Below are 22,032 nucleotides of genomic sequence, written 5' to 3'. Positions count from 1 at the left end.
TATGCCGTCGTATGTCGTAGCCTCAAACACATCTGCATTCACCTGCTCGCCAATAAGCGCGTTGTTCAAGCGAGCAAGGGGGGGCCACGTGTGTGGTCACATGACCAGGTGGGCCGGGCAGTGGAGCAGGGACTTGGAAACAGTGGGAATATGGCGTCAACACGGTGGCGGCGCTGGCGGCAGTAATCATATACATCAGTGTTAACAATGCCAATAGTCCGCATACTGAGAAGATACGCATGAATTTCACAACGGTGCCGAGGCCCGACGGAGCTGGACAGGGCCGCACGGTGGCCCTCGGTCGAGCGAGAGAATAAATATCGTCGATTTTTCGAGCCGCGCGCGAACCGCATTCCACGGATTCTGCTGTTCAGTAAGTGGACCGCTCGCTGATCGGCACAACGGCCGATCAGCGGTCCGGATTTCGCTAGCGGCGGCGTTTGGGCAATGTCGGCAATAAGGACGCCCGATTACGCGCGGGCTGAGCGAAGGCTCTGGAATGCGCATCGGCTGCGCGACAGTGCCATTTAGATGGGCCGGTTTTATTAGCCGTAACATTTTCTTCTCACCCACGGGATGAGAGATCTGCGGCTGCAGAGAAGCCACACACTCGGAGCTTTCAGGGGGAACGATTTCTCGTGAACGTCACAGTGTCACTCGCTGCTGGAGGTCGCTAAAGCTGGACGACTGGGACAAACTGCAATGCCTCGAAGGTCATCTGCTGCAGGTGACGCACGAGCGCATATGGAGATGGTAATTTTCACCTTTATAGGTTCATTATTTGTAAGAACGCGTAAATAACAGAAAACAAAGAAAAAAAACATTTTCACACTGAAGCATATTAAGCTTGCTGTCAGGATTTCGCACTCTTACGTGAGTAGAGAATATACGCCTTCTCCCTCCTCCCCCCCCCCCCCCCCCTTAAAAAAAGGGATGCGAAAGCCAACGTTAAGATGAGTGCAAGCTTGTTTTTCGGCCGCGTACGACACCCCCTTTCATTTATTAAGCAAGCCACATAGTGCCGGCTCGCGGGCAACGGCGCTATTTCCATCACTGATATTTTTTTTAAGGTGCAAAATTTGGAGGCATACTAAATTAGTCACCTATAGGCGCACGAATATGGACTCATTAGCGTCAGGAAGTCATTTTCCTGTAGAAGTTTCACGAAGAAGACGCATTAATGGCAGGGGAAGCACACCTCCCCCCCCCCCTCAAAAACAAACAAACAAACAAAAACGCCGTGAAAGTCGGCCAGCTCGGCACGGCGAGCTAAACGAGAAGGTTTCGCCCCGATTATACGCCCAGCACGCCTACCCCGCGTGGATTAATATGGAGACGGGATGAGCGATGATGTGCAGCAAAAGTAATGGGTCCTGGCAGGGCGCGGCGTATATAAGTAATCCTGCGAAATATGCAAAGCTGGGGCACACGGTGTGCCCTTGATATAGGGCCTCCTTGAGACGCGGATTGGGCTTCGTGCAAGCGCCTCTTCCGGCGCGAATAATTCCTTCCATGTCCCTCCCAACTTTCGCCCCTGACGGGCGCCGCTAGTGCTCGCCTGTCGACGCCGATACTGGACAGCCTGAAAGGCTCGCGATCTGGTTCCAGCTTTTTGAAACGGCGGAAATTAGAAAATAAAACAACAACTCGACAGACACCTGGCAAATGCACGTGCGCATTCTCGACCTGCAGACTGCCTGGCCCGCACAGCCGTTGCTAAAACACGCCTTCCGGACATGTACAGATCGATCAATCAATCAATCAATCAATCAATCAATCAATCAATCAATCAATCAATCAATCAATCAATCAATCAATCAATCAATCCCCAGCCATTCTGGACAAAAGCATTTTTGAGCGGGAAAACATTTATGAACAGAATTTTTTTTATATAATGTAAGGTTTCACTATAGCAAGCAATATATCCGCAGATCACCCGACGGCAGTCTGGTGTTTTTTTTCTTCTATTAACTTTTTTGCTATCATTAAAAGCGTTCCCCATTGGTTTCCTATGCCAAACTTAACTGTTCGATGCGATCGATGGAATCACTTCAAAAGAAACATTTTGCTACATGCCCGAATAATGGACTATTGCCTTCAATATTTTCATAACAGTGCCTTACAATTTACCAATTTTCGAAATTTTTGTCCGATAATGTTGGACATGAGTCAATCAATCAGTGCCGGGCTCTGAAAGTAATATATTTTAGTGTCAAAAAGCAGGTTTGACGCAAGAAATGGCATGCAAGCAACTAGTATTGTCTGTATCAGTTAGCATAGCCTTTTTTATTACTTTAAATAAGGAATAATGACCACGGAGATGGAACTCATTCTAGATGCATGCCTTCGGCGCTCATTCATTCTAAAAATGATCTCCGCTTAGTGAGGCCACTCCTGCAACTGCGCTATTCGCTTCGACAGAAACCAGACTTCGCTCTGGCCACGGCGGAATGAGTGCAAACGCTACTCTGTCGAGTGCGTGCGAACTCAGCTCAATGGTTTCTGTTACGAGCAGCCAAGGAAAGACGCGTATTCAAGCTGGTGATGCTCAATAAATGTGTTAAAGTATAACGAAGCTGTCTCTAGGACAAATGCCATTTCACTCCAGGCCATATTCACAGCGTGCCTGTTGGTGAAAAAGCGCAGCGTTTAACTCTCGACTGCCGTTTTCACACACTGGCCATGTATACAGTGCATATGGATTTAAATGCGCCAAGAGCGCTTCACAGGACTTCCACTGAAATGAGCACGCGTAGCAGAAGACAGGCGCCTCTTGAAGAGCAGCGAATGCAAATACCACTGCTGTTGCTTTCTTCTTTAAACATTTAGTTATTTGTGCCTTTAGCCGAAGATGCCTGACAGTGATAGTTGTGTGGAACGAAGCACTTCCTGACAATGAATGGCATGTTTGCTGCATGCTCAGAATGAGGCCATGGATACCACTTTGGCTCCTGTTCGGGAGTTACAAAAACTGCGTTTAAGCAAGGATGAGCCGAAAAAAAAAAAGAACTGAAAGTGTCGAATGTGCCTTATTTCGGCCGCTAGAAGTTCCAAGCGTGCACAAAAACAGAAGCAGGACGAAGCAATGGGTTGTGAAAAAGTAGTGGAAGTAAATCGTGTTATGACGGAATTCTCAGGCACTAAAAGCAAGGTAGAGCCGCTCTGCTCTTGCTGATGAAGACCAATGGAACCATGTTCATAACGAAAAAAAAATTGGCTGTGGTTTAGCTTTGGTTAACCCTAGTTGAATTGCGAAAGCTTCGTTTCCTCAGCACGTCTAGTGTTCCTATGGACCTCCTTCACCCCGCGACGTCACGAAGATGCGGTGGCGCTGATGTTAGCAGCGACTTTCGCATGGTAGGCAAAACAGGTTCCGCTTGCCCGTGCCTACCGCAGCTGCCGCAGTTACCGGCGGCTGCTTCAAGCCTGTGCACTGCAGAAGCAGCTTATATTGACCAGCTGCGTCACTGCTGGATCTGCGTAGTAGCATAAAAAATATTAAATTAGCCTCGATAGGTTTCTCGCGCATAAATGCCGCATTCGGAAACTGGCTAACAGGCATTGGGCCACGGTAGTAAAGCGCGAAGTCTGGGAGTCGATAGGCACTGCCACTCAATGCACTTAATGCATGCAAGTTACTGCGTTCATTCACCTGAACTTCAGGATAGTAGGCTGATAATTGCTCAAAGAAAAAAAAAGGCATGTAGCTGCACACGTACTTATCACCTTGAGCCGGAGTGTACGGGGAGCCGACAGGTTCACTCGCCCCCAAGGAATGCGTTTTTTTGTTAATAGCACACCATGTTTAAATGGCGCGTTTTGCGACATTTAATAGTTACTTGAAACTGTTTCTTGATATGACGACGTAATTATTTCATTCGAGTAGAAAGAAGTCTGGTAAGTTGTGTCAATCTTGCGCGGTCGCGTTGGTGTGCTTAGAATAGCGTACCTTAAGTGTGCTAAACGCCATATGCTTTTTCATTGCATCATGCATGTGTCATTAGGTAATACATGATCGCGAAGCTTGTTTGGAAAGAAGCAGCCGCAGGCGTGCTACTAACAGACACGTGGCGAGATTGAGGGGACGCGGCATGAAAAGTGTTTTCGTTATTCATGCATGCGATATGTAACTAAACTTGGTGCAAATATGAAATTCCTACGCTAGTTTCAGTCATTCCTTTTATTTATAGCTATACCTGACGCAGTTCTGGGTAATTATAATTAACACCGTCGTCAAGTCCCCCCAAGCTAGGTCTCAAGTAATTGAGTAGATAGTGCGCAGTTTTTTTTTATGCCAGCGTGTGCATAAAGCCCTGTTATGTATGATGACGCGATTAGTTGTTTTTCTATGTGATCAGTACTTATGCATGGATAGTTACATGAAAACGTTTCTTACAAAAAATAACTAACACAATACTGCACGTGTAGGGAAAAAATCGAGAGATTTATTACGCTCCTCAACGTCTCAGGAATAGTTTGCGACAAATGGAATCATTTGATTTTCATGCGAATTACGAAGGTGAGTGATCCAGTCGCAGAAAATGTGAGAGGTCAGAAAACGAACCTTAAAGTTTATTCCCTCGTTTATGGCATCTTCGCTTTCGCTTTGGTCAAAGAAATGCGGCACTGAAATCAAAGAAATTACCTCACAATTTTTTACGACCACACTTCTAAAAAGCGTAATTTATAAATTTGTACTCAATATTTTGCTATAATTTTTCGTCACGAAACTAGACTTCAGGGCTAGGAAAGGAAATAATTCTAGAAATCAAAAATTTTCACCAAATCGACCAGCTTAACAAGAGGACAAGTCGGCCTGGCTGGTGCGTGGTCATGCGGCTAAAAACAGCGCTAAGCGAGACAGGAGATCGGGGACACGACTCTGTCCCCACTTTTCGCGCAGCGCGACACGTACGTATGTCAGCAGACGATGAGCGCATGTCTGCTCCGGCGAAACAACGCCAGCACTTCCCCTCACTACTGTCCCGAAGTAAAATCATTCCGTCTAGTGCAGAGTGTCAAAACTTGTTTTATTCAATGCCTAGCGCGTAAATAAATGGCAGGAACGCTTTCTACATGTTTAGTACTAACCATATATACAATACACAGTGGCAAACTATTTCTCTTTATAGGCCGCACGTGGACAACGCGAGCTCGTGTACTTCGACAAATTAGTAAGTTGGAAGCATCGACCATTGCTGTGATTCGCAGAAACCGGAAACGCGCCTACAAGCCTTGAAAACCCGCGCACAACACCTATCCGCGACGCCACTCCCCGACCTTTTGCCTACCACGAGCTCGCTAGCGACTGCAGCGCCACCTCGTTTGTTTACAAACATGCAGGAGGTCCATATATGCTCCCGCAGGGAGCAGAGTTGCACGACTGTTTTCCCCGCGCCGCTTGTAACACTATTCGCGGAGCGGCGATCACGTGTTCACGCTTACGTATTTTGTTCCAAACCGTATCTGCTCATGCCCAACACATCAGCGGGAAGGGGACAACCGCTACCATCTTGAGCAGTCTCCTTTGTTATCCGACTGAGGGGGTATTGTGAAGCCCCCACTGGGTAGAGGGTGGGGCCGGAGATTCCCCATGCTGAGCCCAGCCTGCTTTGTTATCCGACTGAGGGGGTATTGTGAAGCCCCCACAGAGATGAGGAGGGGTGCTTCTAAACGGCCGTCTCGTGAGGCTCCTGCCACACGAGAAGCAGTTTTCTCGCAGAGCTTGGAACAAAATGGCGGACCTTCGCGCAACTCTCCTCCCTGCGGGAGCATATACAGGAACACTAAGCACGTCGTCTACGCAGCGTCTCATTCCGACGCTCTTGAGAACTCAAACCGGTCTCTTCCGCAGTTGAAGAGTCACTCCGGGACATGGCACGACTTCTTTTAGCCGCATCTTCGTTACGACGCTTCTCGAGTCGTGCGGCGCGTTCTTCTGGCGTCTCTTGAGCGCGTTGTCTCTCCCTCACTTCGTTCTGTGGTTGTTACTTCTCTTTCGCACTCTCCGTAACGACTACAATACACTGAGGCAAAGAGCGTGTATATATATATATATATATATATATATATATATATATATATATATATATATATATATATATATATATATAATATATATATATATATATATATATATATATATATATATATATATATATATATATATATATATATATATGCTCACTACGAGGCGACACCTCCTCTCCCTCTACCCCAGCGGAGCACACCTAGTGGAGCGAGCGGCGACGGCGGCGCCATCTGTTGGAGCGTGGCTGCGGCGTTGCTAGGCAACGGCGGCTTAAAGGGACACTGAGGAGAACTCTATCATTTTTTTTTGTTAGCAAAATCTGATAGTTCGGCATTTCATGGCTGATAGTTCGGCATTTCAAACTCGAGAACTCTTATGACGACACGGAGAACTCTTATGACGTCACAGAACGGAGTGACGTGATACGTGACGTAAACGCAGACTCCGTGATTTCTGACGGCTAGCGGTGCAGTGCGCAACCTTCCTTTGCCAGCCTCAGAGATTTGTGGCTTCCATGAAGTAAGGAAAATTCCTCCAAGGTGGCGCCTCTTGTCCTAGGAAGTCATCACGCTTGTACTTGCGAGATTGGCCTGTGGCGGCGACACCTGTATTTTGGTTCTTGCTATTTTCTACATTACAAGAGCTTTGTTTTCAGTAAGAGTGGCGTTTTTGTGATCAGTAGCTGCTATTCAATCGATACAAGCCAACTTCAATTTCTCCTCAGTGTCCCTTTAAGGTCGGCCACGGCATACGACATACGGCGCGACGAGCCGAAATGGCTCGCTGGCTGGCGTAGTAAAGCTTTCGCTTTAAAAAAAATTAACAGAGGATTACGGCAGTCGGTAATGTGAAACTTGAGCGCAGCTCTTCACACTTCACCTGCCACCGCTGCCAGATGGCGTGTTACGCTGTGAGGTGCACCCTCCGGTACCTTCCAGGTGGCGCTTCGCTCTGCTGCCTGTACAAGCGGTTGCGCCGGCAACGCCGCCGACGACGACGCGGAATGCAGGAAAGGGCGCCTCTAAAAAATCCCAGCTTGTTTTACATCTTTTCGCGCACAATTAAACGCTGCTACGATAAAGCATTCCCTTTGGTTTCAATCAGAAAACGCAAAAAAATCCAGAAAGCCGTGGGTCACTCGTGAGTTATACATAAGGTTCAAGGAAAGAGATAAATTATACGACACATTTATTCGATCGAGAAATCTTGGCAAACTATATGAGTACAAGAAAGTTCGAAATAAGTTGAACTCCTATCCTAAGACACTCAAGACTGAATTTTAGTTCGTGTCAATATCTAAGAATCCTACGAAAATTTGGAGCTAAGTCAAAAGCCTTATGGGAAACCCGAAGAATACGATTCCCAGCACACTAACGTTTAATGGTACTAAGTACTGCAATACTTCTCTACCAAAAAAATTCAGTCACCATTTTTTAAAAAATCTGGTGCACCTTCACGTACTTGTGGCACTTGACGAGGAATAGAAAAAATACATATGTTCTGAAAGCCCAAACTATTTTTCTGGACCCTTGTACGAGAGTTGAAAACTTTTTCCTTCCTCACGTCGTTAAAGAAAAGCACAGCAGCTGGAGGTGATGACCTCAAAGTTGAGCCCATCATAGCTGTCGCCGATATATCATGTGCACCATTGCAACATATTTCTAATGATGCTTTAATTAGCGGTAATTTCCTTGATGGCATGAATATAGCCGAATTAGTGGTGATACATAAAGGAGGCCGGCATGATGATGTAAATAACTACCGACCCATCTCAGTTTTGTCTGTGTTCTCAAAAATTTTATAGCATCTCTTAAAAATGCGATTAATTAGGTTCCTTGAAAAAAAAAAGAAAGTCTTCGCTGAAGAGCAATACGGTTTTCGCGCAAAAAAAAAAATCCACTGAAATCGCATTACTTAGTGCCGAAGAAAAACTGCTGAATAATTTTGAGAATAAACTATTTACTATCGGATTGTCTTTAGATTTCAGGAAGGCCTTCGATTCAATTAAGCATCATATTCTCTGCCGGAAACTCCCGTTTCATGGCATTCGAGGCGTAGTGCTCAGGTTGGTCCGCACCTATTTATCTCGAAAACTGCAATACACATGCCTCGATGGTTTTTGTTCCCACCTAAAAGAGATAACACATGGCGTTTCGCAGGGCTCCATTTTAGGGCTTGTTTTTATTATCCACATTAATGATATTGTGCATATTCCACACACCCCAGACATTGTTATCAACGCTGATGACACCAGTTTGTTTGTTGCTGTTGTTTTCTGGCAATAACGTGGGCGATCTTGCACGCCGGGCTAATACATGGCTGAATGAATTGTCTTGGATTAGTGTAAGTCAAATACAATTCAATGTTAGTAAAACAAAATACGTCAGCTTTACACAGAAATAAACCTGATGTACCATTGATCAATGTTAAATTTAATGACTAATAGACAGGGTATCCACTTTTAAAATTTGGGTGTTCGCTTCGAGGAGCATTCTAGCTGGACGCCTCAAATAAATAAGATACACGCGAGTGTATCTACATATGTTGGCATGCCGCATAAAACTAGGTACCTAATAATCCCTGTCTAGTTAAAGCGTCAGTTGTACTACGCCCTTGCTCAATCTCACCTGAACTACTGCTTACCTATCTGGGGCTTATTACGAAGTTCAATATTGACAAATTGGATGTTCTCAAAAAACGAGCCGTGCGCTGCATTGAAAACCTTGAGAGTCTGGAACAAAGGGCCGCGGTGTTTCTAAGACATTACGTGCTTCAGATTAACCAGTTATACGAGTTAAGGCTTGCCACACATATTATAAATGAAATTACACGAGAACCATCTAGACTTTCCCGGCCCTGCCCGGTCTTGCCCGGCCGCGGCGGTCGAATTTCGATGGAGGCGAAATTCTAGAGGCCCGTGTGCTGTGCGATGTCAGTGCACGTAAAAGAACCCCAGGTGGTCGAAATTTCCGGAGCCCTTCACTACGGCGTCCCTCATAGCCTGAGTCGCTTTGGGACGTTAAACCCCCATAAACCAAACCAAACCATCTAGACTTTCCGACTTGCGCTTGCCCAGTAATACACCGTATAGCGTGAGACACAGCTACTTCAAACTACCCGCCGTTAGAGCGAGTTATGGTACCGAAATATTGATGAATTTAATCCATAACTTTATGAATAGCCACCCATCGTTCCTTGATACCGTGCAGCAGTGTAGTTCGCGTGGTAGCTTTAAAAAAGGCCTTCAAGACTTCTGTCTTCTTCAGTGCCATGAGTATGTTCGAAAACGTGCGAAACTGTGTTCATGTTTTTAGCATTTGTATAATAATGTATTCCCTCACTTGTACTTACTGACCAGTGTATGGGTGGCAGGGCCCTCGTCAGGCAGAGAGCATCTGCCTTTTGCCCTGCTATCCGAGGCCTAATTGCGTCTGAGAAATTATTCAAAACCAATAAAATAAAGAAAAAAGACGTCCAACCTAAACCTGCGGATTTCAGTATCGACAGCGTCTCATTATTGTCAAAAGGCCGCCAGACCGCGTGAAAGGAGAGCGAACGAAACTACGAATATTGGTGACTGGCTCTCTGCCAAGTCCTTGACCGCACGCCTTATTCTATCCAGCAATTCTGGGCAAATAATACGAAAACGAAACATAACTCGTCATTGTTCCCTTTCTCGGCTCGTGTATCATTTCTTGAAACACAAACTAATTCTAAAGCGCGCATAAGCTTACAAAAGATAAATGAATCAGTGATGTAACGACGTCAGGGTCACATTTTTGGACGGCGCAAAATCTCTGCTGAGGAAGACCCCCGCACATTTCTGGTAGCGAAAAAGAATAAAAGTAAAGGAGCGGTTCGGTGTGACACGATAGAAGTGCTTTCAAAGCAGTCTGGGTCAAGGAAGTTTATTTTTAACACATACTTCACATGCAGCGTTTTGATATTACTGCAGGCTTTTCTACTCGTACAAAATGCGGTCCGATACGATTATAGACTAGCCCTCATTCCGTGATCTTCCGTGAGTGCAGTTGGACCGGTTAGTCCAACGCTACGTCTTCTGTTCATTTCCGGTACCCTAGCACGCGGAGGCCCAGGCCGAACCAGGGCAGTCAAGCTCGGAAAAACAAGGCAGCATAATGCCAGATCTTCGATAAGAGCAGGATGCAGTGCAGAATATAGCGCAAGTCGCGACCCTATTTGCTTATAACGAACGTTTCTCTCACCCGAAACTGGATAATCGCTCGTTTTAAGGTGCTCCAAAGTTATTAACGATGGCGCAGTCCGTAACACGATAGCTGGAGTAATTATGAATTATTCACTAATCGAGCATTTGCTACCTTGTAACAGGTTTTGACACTGGACTGTCTGGTTTGTCCAACCACGCCGGCCCACGAAACTTCACAACTGCGGCACTTCCAGACAGGCATGCACGCACCTTTCCAAAGCAGGCGGCGGTCCTTCGCTACTCCGCAGGAGCGGCCGACGCCACCGCGCCAGCTTGTCCGCTGGCGCTGCTGTCGATGCATGGCGCGACGGCCGCTGGGCTCAGGGCGCCAGGTTGGCGGTCGCGTCCGACGCCTCCGGGCCGCAGCCTCCGGCCGCGCCGCAGCCATCGAGACGCCGCGGCGTCATGGCCCCTGGTCCTGCGTCAGAGAGCGCGGGCCGCGGGTCAGCGCCAACCCTTCGTTCAGCGATTCGAGCAAGGCGAGCTGAACTCCGCAAAGGCACCCGTGGGAGGAGAGCTGGCGTACACAGCATGTTAAGGCCTACAGCAAAACCGCACAATCTTTTACAACTGCACCCGTCGTTCAACGCAGAACAAGCACGCATCATTCGAGAAAGTTTCAAGCTGCAATTTCGGACGGCGTGAAGCAGCTGGCTGTCTCAAATGTCCGGAGATCGGGGAAGATATAGAATGCATAGTACACGCATGTAATGGTGCCATTACATTCCCCTGTTTACCATACCTTCCCTCGTTCCTTCTGGAGTGCTCGGATTCATTTTGAGTCCGGGCAAGCGCTCTTTTTCACGAGGCCTTAGAGTCAACTGCCCTCCTTCCGTTGGACTTGTTTTGATCCCCCTCTTTCATCAGTGGGCGCAACTTTGCGAAGCCACAGACCCTAAAAATGTTCCAGGTTAAAAGTAGCCATCGTTCTGCACCATGATCGATAAGCTATCATCACCCCTTGGGCCGAATTTCTCGTTATATGTGGTGTTTATCGGAACTAGTATTCACCACGCCTCGCACATCTGCTTCCTTTCCACAAATAGTTTGCATTTTCCCGCAGAATGTGTGTCAGGCGTCTTAAGCAGCTTGTTACACCATCAAGTCAGGGGAGCATTCAAAGTGCCCCCCCCCCCTTTCCCCAAAGCGAAAAGTTTTGTGTGGGAAAACAGCATCGGTCAACATTTTTTGGACAAAAAAGGTCCAAGAAATGCATCGTGCAAACTCGACCGCCCGTTCCAAGAAAAAGCAGCGGTGATCGGGGCTAGCTGTTACTTAACTTTTGATTGGGTGAGCAAACTTTCGACAAAAAAAAAAAAAGAGCGGAGGAAAAGACAGACTACGAACAGGACTGGCGCCTAACTACTTTTACCTTTATTTTCAAGTAAGGGAATGGCTTTATAAGTATGCCTGTGGGGTGGGGGGCGGCTCACACACAGTGACAATTTATACCAGCTATCACGTGGCCAGAGTGCTGTGAATGAGTTCTTCGTTCATGTGGCTGCTTTATTTCTGTTACCAGAATCTCTTCTTGGTCAGAGCTATAGACCCGGGGGGGGGGGTGGGGGGGGGGGGGGGCGTTCACCTATCCGTCCCCATTCCTTGTCTTTATAGAGAAATATTGCGATTCTCCTTTTTTGTCCGCCCCAACAGTTGCCCATAAATCTGGCATGAACTAAGTCCTTCACCGCTGTCTTGCAGGCGACCACGTGACCCTACCGGAAACCTCTCGGACACACAAACTGTTCCGTACTCATCTACTGACACATGCACAATGCAGCAGAGCCTTCGCTCTTTCTTATCTTTTTTCTTTATTCCACTACATCCCAAAGGTTCTGATAAGACTGGCATTCTCTGACACTTATCGCACTTGAGTCACTAAAGATGTGTGTGGTTCGTTTTACATTTCGTTGGTCTACAGACAAAGTTAGGATTGCGCAGTTTTTGGAGTCAGTATAAAGACTCCCCACTTTTGAAAAGAAGACTGCGCTCTCAGTCCTGCTGCGCGTGTGCTGTCTTGATCCGTGAAGACACGCAGAGAGGCAGGAGGGGTAAGGGGTGCGCGAAATTGCAGCAAACGTAACCGAGAGTATTGCGAAAAGAAAGCGAATATGTGTGTTTTGCTCAATCGCATTTTCACCTTCATTCGTGTCGATGATGAGGTTGTGTACTGGGAAGGACAGCTCGTGAAAATGCGCGTCCATCAGAAGTGAAATAAATGCCAAGCATAAAAGTGACCAAAGAGACTTTCCTAAACACCAATGCTTTACAGACGCATTCACATTCCAGGAATGCTTTGCCTAGATTAAAATTACAAAAAAAAAACTGCATCACTCTTTGATGCACCGAAAGACGGTCTGTCGCGCTGAAAAAAAAAAGCAGAAAATGAACCCTCAACGCACTTAATAGCGCAACCGAAAGGGCGAACTTCACAACAAGGCTCCGGTCTCTCCTGACAGACGCACATGCTAAGCGCCGGCGTCGATTACACTTTCATTTATAGTTTTTTTTTCCTTCTCGGCCCGCTCGAACATAAGCCGCATTATCTACAGCGCTTCACGATACTTCACCCACCGGCGTTAGCACGTCGCAATCCTTCGCCACATCTGCGCGCAATTAGTTTAGTGAAAGCGCGCGCGGCGCGCGCGTAGATGCGCAATTAAATGGGTTCGTTGCCAGGTTTACTGAGGGGGTGTGTCGGAAAACGCGCTAATTGCGCGCATTTTTCAAAGTGAAGCAATCTTGAAGAATTGACTGCCTTAATATTTTACAGTCTAAAGAGCCTAGGTACGCTTTAAGCAGAAAACAGAACAAACAGCGCAATGCCTGTCCAGACACTTTAGCCTTAAACGTGTTCTCTAAGGGCCATAATTAAAACGTTCATTCATATCCCGGTGGGAACCATTCCTGCTGCTCATGGTCGTCTAGCCGCGTAATTCACCACCTAAGACAATGCCGGCGCTGCCACAAACGGGAAGCAATCCAGGCAGCTAAAGGGCGAACACGACGCGTAATTCAGCAACGGTTGGTTTTCTTCGGGTCGGGATGCAGTTTATTCCTTAGAACGTCCAGTAGGGAATCTATGGACGCGAGCGTTCCCTAAATAAATCTCGACGTGCACCGCCACATATGCGCTAGTAAATGCGTCTGAAACCAAGCCCGCTGGTAATTCTCTAGTTTTTCGACTTACCAGCGTGGCGTTTTTGAAACCCTGAGTCGTACTTTAGAATTTAAGACGACGCAGGCAAAATGACGACCAATAATACGAACAAGAAAGAAAGGTGTAAGAGGACGCAGACAAAATAAGTAAAAGCTACTGGGCGAAGACTCAGGCGCCGACATAAAAGTTGAATGCTACTATTTCGCCCACACCCCCTCCGCACTCCCCCGACACACACACACACACACACACACACACACACACACACACACACACACACACACACACACACACACACACATATATATATATATATATATATATATATATATATATATATATTCCAAATACAAGCGTTACAATCGAATCGGAGGCCGACATGAATAAGCGCACACAGAAAAAGGAGAATCTCCTCAGCGGAAACAGCCGGCCGTCGTGTGGCGTGTCGTTGCTTCCGATATACGATTCCGTTTCGCCCTCAAAAGAACGCGTGCACGCTAAGTCGATCGCAAAAAAAAAAAGTGACGCGAGCGAGATCGGCCAGCCCAAAAGCTCCTTCTCCACCGTATCTCGTGTTTATCGCGGGACGAGTTCTTTATGATTCTTTTCCCCAGACTTTTCTGCCCCACCACTCCCCTTCCTTCCTTTCATTTTTTTTCCATTTTTTTTTTCACGCGCTTCGCCAGCCGACAGAGCGAGGCAGCCGCTCATCTGTGCAGTTGGGCGGCTACTGCGCGCCGAGGCCGAAGCCGTTTCTCGAGTCTCAAATCTCGCCCAGCTGGGAGAGGCGCCCAACCTGTCAGCGACTCAGCGGTGCGCACAAATTTATGCCTGCCAGCGAAGCGCGCGTGTGCGCAGTGTGCGCGCACAAATTTGGAGGTGCGTCTTACGTTTGCGAGTCATCGTCTTCTCCGATTACGTTCCGCCGTCTCTCGGTTCTTCGTTTCGTGCGCGGGCACGTGTGCGTACTATTCCTTCCAACTTAGCCAATGAACGCAGCAAGGCGTGCTGCCGGATGACGGGCGGAGTGGCGGAGAGGGGAGGCTTGTGACAGCCAGCGACCGCCGACTTTAGTCAAGATTACTCGGACGGCGCGCCGGTGCACCGTCGGTGGAGAGGCGCAAGTTGCGACCCATCGTAGGCAAGGAGGTCTTTCATTCCTCTCCTTGTTATTTGGAAGACCAGAGAAGAGACGAAACGAGAAGAGTAGTTCTTATTTGTGGTTCCAAAACGCGCAACTCTTGAAGCAGCCTGAAAAATTCTCATCCCAGACCGTGTGCACATTCAGCGGCATATACGCCGGAGTTTATGAGGAACAAGGACTTGAATTACTTTCTGCCTCCCGGAAAGAAGCGTCGGGACGTGTCATCGCGCGAAAGAGAGTGCTTTAAAAAGAGTAAAGAGCGAACACTGCGGTGAAAAGCGCGACGCTTGAGGTTGCTTGGCTCCATCTTGCGTTGCTCGAGTGCGGCGTAGAACGGAGCGTGAATTTCAGAGGGCGGTCGGGCGGGAACTTCTGCGCATGAGGCAAAGTATAAAGTTCTACCGGGACTGGCCGCATGTCTGACATCGCGTAACTTCCGCCGCTCATCTTATCGCTCGTCCGTGTGCGCGCGAATGCTATAGTAGCAAGGCAACACGCAGCTCCACGAATGAGTGCGAGAAAAATATCCAAAAATAACACTTTGAACATTTTGACAATGTTCGCATGGCTTTGACTGTCAAGATGCAATCACGCTGAAGGCTCGATCCGACTTTCGTCGTGTTAGGTATGCATGGGCCCAGCAAGACGGCAGTCCGGACACCCGTCTTAACGTGTGGACGACCAGTCACAGCGCACATCACATTTTCAAGGGAGGCAGCTAGATCGGGCTAGAGAGAGAGAGAGAGAGAGAGAGAGAGAGTGTGTGTGTGTGTGTGTGTGTGTGTGTGTGTGTGTGTGTGTGTGTGTGTGTGTGTGTGTGTGTGTGTGTGTGTGTGTGTGTGTGCGTATTTTTTGAAATTAGGCTTAATTACTTAAATAAATTATGCAAAACTTTCCATATTCACTTTACGGTCACGTGCGTTTTGATAAATTGTAAATGGGGTTACGAAAAAACCGATCCAGTTTTTTGTAGTAACGCATCTTCTATGTGCACTTTTTTTCCTGCACTAAAGGAAAGCCCTCAAAATATGAAAAAAAAAAACACGTGATTGCCCTCTTGAGCTATCGTATTGTAGCGCCGCCAAGCGTGTCCTGGGTGAACGGAGCGTGAAGTGAGCGGCCCACGCCACTCTCAGCATATCCCGGTCATGGATATTGATTCAATTTCTTTTCTTTTTCAAGGTTTGACCGCTTAACTCAGCTGAAGGTGAAAACTAGGCACATGGCGATCCTCCGCACACGGCTGTAACTTCCTAATCACGCACCTCGAGAGCGCACCGCGGTGACTCGACGCCATACGGTCAATACCTTTTTCTCCCTTTACCGACCCCTCCTTTCTTCCCACCTTATAATGCAGCTAAGGTGGCCTCATTTAGGGGAAACAGTGACCGCGTTTTGTTCGTCGTCTAACAAAAATATCCATCCATCTTGGCACTCTTTGGCCAAAGGTTACCTAGCATCGTAAAAGTCTATTATCAGCAGCAGCGTAACAGCCACAGTCGCACGCACACATCCGCAGCGTTAAACACCGTCCTGCGAGCACCTAAAGGAAACTTACTTGTGCGCCCTTGAATTAGGTGTTCCGCGTCGCCAAAGTGAAGAAACAGCAGCACGTGTTTATCGGAGCAGTTTTGAAAGGCTGTGCTCCGCGGCGCTACCTGATGAAGAGGGGCACGTTCGAGCGGCACGCATCCCCCCCCCCCCCCCCCCAACCCCCGGGCTTCTGTTTCGCGACGCAAGACCCCCACGTCCTGCATTCCCGACACACGGCTTCTGATCACGTAGGCCGCCTTTGCTCACCCACCAACCTCCTCCCCTACCCGCGCCTTTTCCTCTTCAGTGGCGACAGAAACTCGATTTCCAATCGGCGTATAATGCATTTTGTATGCAGAGGGCCTTCACTGCCGCTATCAAAGGCTGCTCGTCGTCTTTTTCTCGTGCACGCGGGACTCGGGTTCTCAGGGAGAAGGACTGCGGGGGATAGTTCGTCGCCGTCGGCCCTTTTGTGCTACGGGCGGCAGGCGCGCGATCGTCGTAGGCACGTATGTCGCGCGCCCAGTCTCACTCTATATCTCTCGGCTGCCGCTTGTTACGCAAAGTGCGCGGAGATGGCCGCTTCGTGATTTTCCCTAATGTCATAACAGGAGCTGCCGGACCGCTCTTCGCGTTCTCAAAGGCGCTTGGCTGCGCCGTCTTTATTTTTGAGCGAAGCAATTGAATACCGTTCTCCTCCTGGCCAGCAGGCGCCAAAGGCCTGCTTGTCGGCTACAGTCTAGCTGAAGAAGAGCGACCGTGCTGCAACTGTGTGTATTTATTGTTTTTTTTCTCCTTACCGCGGTGATATTCAAAACAAGAGCGCTTCTTCCAACGCAGGCGCACCCCGGAACTTCGTTTATCCCTGCTCGTTTCATCTTGCACTTCACGCTGCCTTTTCAAGACCACGCTACTTTTTTCTCTGATACGCGCACCCTCTGCTCCGCCCATTCCGCTGCTCGCATCTCGCCGTCGGTAAAAAGGATGTTTAAAGCAACGCGTCGAGGTGGCCGCAGCGTGCCGCGCTCTATGCCGACGTGTATCGAATGGCGAAGGCGCCTCGACTCTATTTGCGAGGCCCAGCTGGACAGGCAACTGGTCCCGTCCGTTGCGTAATCGTATGCATCCAGGCCAATCCTGATTTCGAATGCGCTCCGCTCTTTTATTCGGCGCTGACCGAGCCGCTTGAGACCGGCCGTCTGGCCATCCTTCAGGGGCGCCAGCCGGGCGTCAAAAGGCGGCCGTCGGCGGGCGCGCGCTAGTTCGACCGTCGATAAGCGCGGCCCTAGGGGGAGCTCGCGATGCAAAAAGACAAAGGCAACAATCCCGAGCACTTGCGAAAGCGCGGAGCGCGAGACGACATGTGTTCTCTCTCGTCGATGTTTTCCCTCCTTTGTTTTTTTTTCTCTCTCTTCTTTCAGCCTACATCATTGCGCCGTGTATTCACAGCAGTTTCAAAACCATAATGCGGGGGGGGGGGGGGGGGGGGGGGGGGGGGGGGGGGGGGGGTAGGTTCCCTGCGTCTGACGGCGGGCAATGACCGGCAGCCGCCGCCCCATCGCATGGATGCGCGCCACGTGCTTCGACTCGGGCTCTGGCGGCAGCCGCCCGAGGGACACCGCACGCGCTCTTGAGCGACACCGCAGGGGATCGAATCATCCTATAGGAGCGTCGGCATGCATGACCACGCAGGCTCTTTGTCTTTTTCCTAGAGCGAGTCGCTGCCGATGCAAGCATCCACCGAGCTCATTTCCGTGGCGCGGCTTAAAAATAAAGCACACGTCGCCCGCTCATCAGACGGGTGCAACGCGCCTCTTGACATTCTGCATCACGCGCACGCGTCACCTCGCACTGGCTGCATACCCGCAAGAAGGAACACAATAACGGATGAAGTTCACTGTTGCCGAATGAGGCCGAGACGACTGTCTACGTGTGTGATGTAACAGGTGTCGCGGCGGTTCGCTTCGCATATCTAACTAACTGTAGCAAGTGAAGAGGACAGATCTCCGCTCGTCTGATGGATGGCCTTCATTATATCGCCTTCACAATCATCATGCGCTAAAGAGGTCGGCGCTTTTCTTTAACAATCGCCAAAACGCAACGCACGTGTCTCGAGCAACGAAATAAAGAAAAACGAGTCCTTACTTACGAAATGGACCTGTCTGTCAAGTTTAGCATATATTTTCCGACGCAGACACCCACTATCGGTTCATTTCTTTTACATTAATAGTAAACAGTGGAAGAACATATACTTTAACACAAAATATAAAAGCGCGTCGTCTACCGCTGCCGAACCGTGGATGCGAAAACGGGCTTTGAGAACTTAGCCTCGCATGTGAATAATTTTTTCAACAGCGCGGAACAAAGGGGCGAAAGCAAAAAAAAAAAAAAAACTGCGACACGAGCGCCGACTCTCAACAAAATTTTTAATTTTCCCGGTGGTACCTCTGCTTTTTCACCACGAAAAAAAAAAATACCAACTCGCACAGCTTGTCACCTTCCTGAATTTTTTTTTATTTACGGCCGTAACTATAGACTCCGCTGTCAGTTTCCAGAGAGGTATTATGGTGCGGGAAGAAAATACCAAGCTGCAGAGAACTGTACTCGTGAGCGCGCAACAGCAAACTCAAGAAAATGTCGGCATTGGGCATTTTTTTTAGCAGTTTTCACAATGTTAAGCGAGACAAATGTAAGGAAATGGCACAGAAGAGCTTTCTTTTCTTGTAACGGGAAAAATGCACATCGCACAGGAAACTATCGCCCAACTCACTTTTCCTAGCGGTTTCCCACCAAGCAGCTACAGGTGATGTGCAACAGCTCCACAAACGCTGGTAGAAACTACAATGCAGTTGGTATTTTTTACCTGTGCACGTTACTGCACTTTAGGAAATTACGAGACGAGCACTTAATGCGAGCCCCATATCTTGTGCAAAGGATCAACATGCTATCATCCTACGCTGCAATGAAGACAATAGACACGTTTAGCATACCGTGTACCGTTACCGATACCGGAGTACCGAGAGGCCGCCCACCGCCGGTGCGCATGTAAAGATCGCCTTGAGAGCGCCAGATGGCGCCATGTACCCGGCAGCTACGTGCGCGCCTGCAGTATAGCGACCAATAAGAGCGTGCGAACTGGCGGTAGGCGGGCTCCCGGTAATCCGGTAACGGTAACACGGTATGCTAAAGGCGTCTAAAAACTGTCAATTCTGAGTACCTCACGGTGGATCATGGCATTCTCTGTCTGTCTTCGACACTTCAGGTTCTTTGCATGCGGCGACAACGGCGTTAGGTGCCTTGTAGCAGAACAAGCTGGTCTTTGCCATTGATATAACTGAATGCAGCCGCCCAACTGCTGAATCTTGTTCGGGAAATGTTTGGGATCCGACAGACACTGACACACGAGTCCGCCTGAATACTGCTGCCAAGCAGAAAGCAGTTTCAACGGCCACTTTGTGACCTCTGTCTGCATGATAAGTTGTTTCAGTGTTTTCTTCTCGCTGTGTTAATCGGTTCTGAAACGCACATGTAACGCATTTACATATTCTGCATTGCAGTTAAATCTGAAGAGACATGGCAGTAATTAAATTACTGTAATGCAGTTACAGCAATTCAATTGCTTTTCTCGACAATTTGTAACGTAATGAATTGCTTTTGCTGTCTAGTAATTTAGTTAGTAATGAATTATTTTTGAAGAGCATTTTCGGGGCGCAAGTAATTAATTACTGTCGAAATTATGTCTATTAAGCAGGAAGCAACCCGAAATGCAGGAGCGACCCGCGGAAAGCCTGCACACTTGCACAACTTGCACACGTGGGCAATTGGCGATGTGCGCGCGTCCTTAGCCGCCGCCTTGGAACTTCATGGGAAAACTGCATGGGAAATCTGCATAGGAAAAGGAAAGCCACATACATTCTGGCGCCTGACTCGAACTCAGACATACATACCGACACGATATTTTACGATTCTTTAGTTGTACCCAAGGCTGAAAATTTTTTTATGCGTTGCATATTGCAATCACTCAGTTCAGCCCTTGGGCGCGGCCGGGCAGCCACCAAACCACGTGACGTGACGTCACGACAGCCGGAGGAAAAGCTGGGCCCCAACTCGCGCGGTCGCGCGCGGCCGCAGCCACCACCTGACTCCCGCTCCTCCCGCTAGGGGCGCTGCGCCGGCGCGTGACGTCACGGAGGAAAAGCTGGCCCCAACTGGCACGGTCGCGCGCGGCCGCAGCCACCACCTGACTCCCGCTAGGGGCGCTGCGCTATGATTGACGTCACTGCATATGTATAAAAGAGCTGCGCTCCTTCGCCGGGGACAGTCTTATACCCCTGTCACACGGACGCTGTAAAGGTACTTTTAACTAATCTTCCATTACACTTCCAAAGGAGCACTACTTCAAGGGAGTTCGTCCGTGCTACACGGTCGCGGAATGAGCTTCGGAAGAAGTGTTCAGCGCCCTCATCGGTGAAAAGCTTTATTAAAATTGCAAACTTCGGTTGCACATGAAAATAGAACAGTGGCACATTTTTTCTTAGTAAACTATTTTTATAACCATATTATGCTGAAGCAACGTAATTTTAACTGTCCGTCACTACTCGACACAAACAACAAACATGGCCGACATTGCGGCGTAGTTACCGTGGCGCTCGTATATTCGGAACGAGAGCATAGCATGGTGAGACCGCCGCAAAACAAATGATCTTATATTTTATAACATGACTAATCTTACGAAGTGAATTTATGAACGTTTCTTTTCTCAATTTATTTTTTCTGCTAACTCGCTGGGAGACAGAGTACTCCCTTGAAGCCTCAAAGGACGAACTCGAGCTGCCTTGTTTCGAAGCTCCTTTGAGCTAGGTGCCCTTAGGCGCGTCCGTGTGGCAGCGCGCGTTCGCCCTTGAAGTAATGGAGCATTAGTTCAAAGTACCTTTACAGTGTCCGTGTGACAGGGGTATTATACCCCTGTCACACGGGCATTTCGAGGGCCCTCGGACCGATAGTCTATCGACTCAAAGGCGATCGAGCGCTGCTACACGGGCAGTTTCATTGGCGATCGAGTCAATAGCCTATCGAGTCAACGGAGTAGCACGGAACTCCATCGAGATATGCAACGCATTCTTGGCTTAACCAAGCTAAGCCTGGCCATTTTTTAATATCATGGACAATGAAGTTTTTTTTCCTAAAATGATCAGCAGAACGGCTACTCATCATGAAAAGAGTACCATATCTTTATAAACTAAAAACGTGGCATTCACAGGAGACATAGTTCACTTAGCACTAGCACTTCGATTATGATTATCACAATTTAACTGGAATCAGCGCAGATATTTCTGCAGCAGCTTTTCTTTTTCCTTCTAAGCACGCAAACACACCTGACTGATCTACGCCCTTAACTTTGGGAGTTCGTTAAAATTGCTCCTACAAATTTTAACGCTGCTTCAATGGTTCACAAAACTGGACTGGATGTCATATCCGATGGCGCTGTGCACGCTTTCATAAAAGCAACAAAAAGGTTCATATCAACTTTCAGGAAATTTTATAAATTACACTTTGTGTGTCATATATCCTACGGTGTCATACGAACGACGTACTGCCGTGGATTCTTCTTTCAGGCTCTCAACAAGACACTCTGTGTACTGAGAAGCCCATTTTAAGATTAGCAGTACGGCGGGAGAAGCACTAGATTACTTTTACAAAAAAGTGGCAGCTTTTTGTGACCTTCTCAACGTAGCTCAAACCACAGAGCGTTTAGACTTATTTGTTTGTTTCTGCATGGCCTACGAGATCGGCATGACACGGGGAGCAAACAATCGAAAACAGAGCTCTCGGAACATGCAACTTTGATGCCACGTTAAGTGGCATAGCGCCTAACACGAGAAAACCTAAACTGTGGAAATTCAATGCTCTACTGGTTCCGACTTGTTTCATGGCAG

The 22,032-nt window shown here is 48.2% G+C and overlaps 1 protein-coding gene across 2 annotated transcripts in view; it reads right to left on the bottom strand.

The window, feature by feature from the left end:
* Positions 1-22,032, bottom strand: part of Culd (CUB and LDLa domain) — a 124,100-nt gene that overhangs the window by 59,939 nt on the left and 42,129 nt on the right. For both annotated transcript variants that reach the window (XM_077647924.1, XM_077647923.1), the window contains exon 2: positions 10,470-10,677. In XM_077647924.1, the coding sequence (XP_077504050.1) occupies positions 10,470-10,647 (178 nt within the window). In that variant the 5' untranslated portion in view covers positions 10,648-10,677. The remainder of the gene's footprint in view (positions 1-10,469; positions 10,678-22,032) is intronic.

The sequence above is a fragment of the Amblyomma americanum genome, chromosome 1 (assembly GCF_052857255.1).
Source record: "Amblyomma americanum isolate KBUSLIRL-KWMA chromosome 1, ASM5285725v1, whole genome shotgun sequence".
Lineage (NCBI taxonomy): Eukaryota > Metazoa > Arthropoda > Arachnida > Ixodida > Ixodidae > Amblyomma > Amblyomma americanum.
This window is presented reverse-complemented; position numbering and strand designations above follow the sequence as displayed.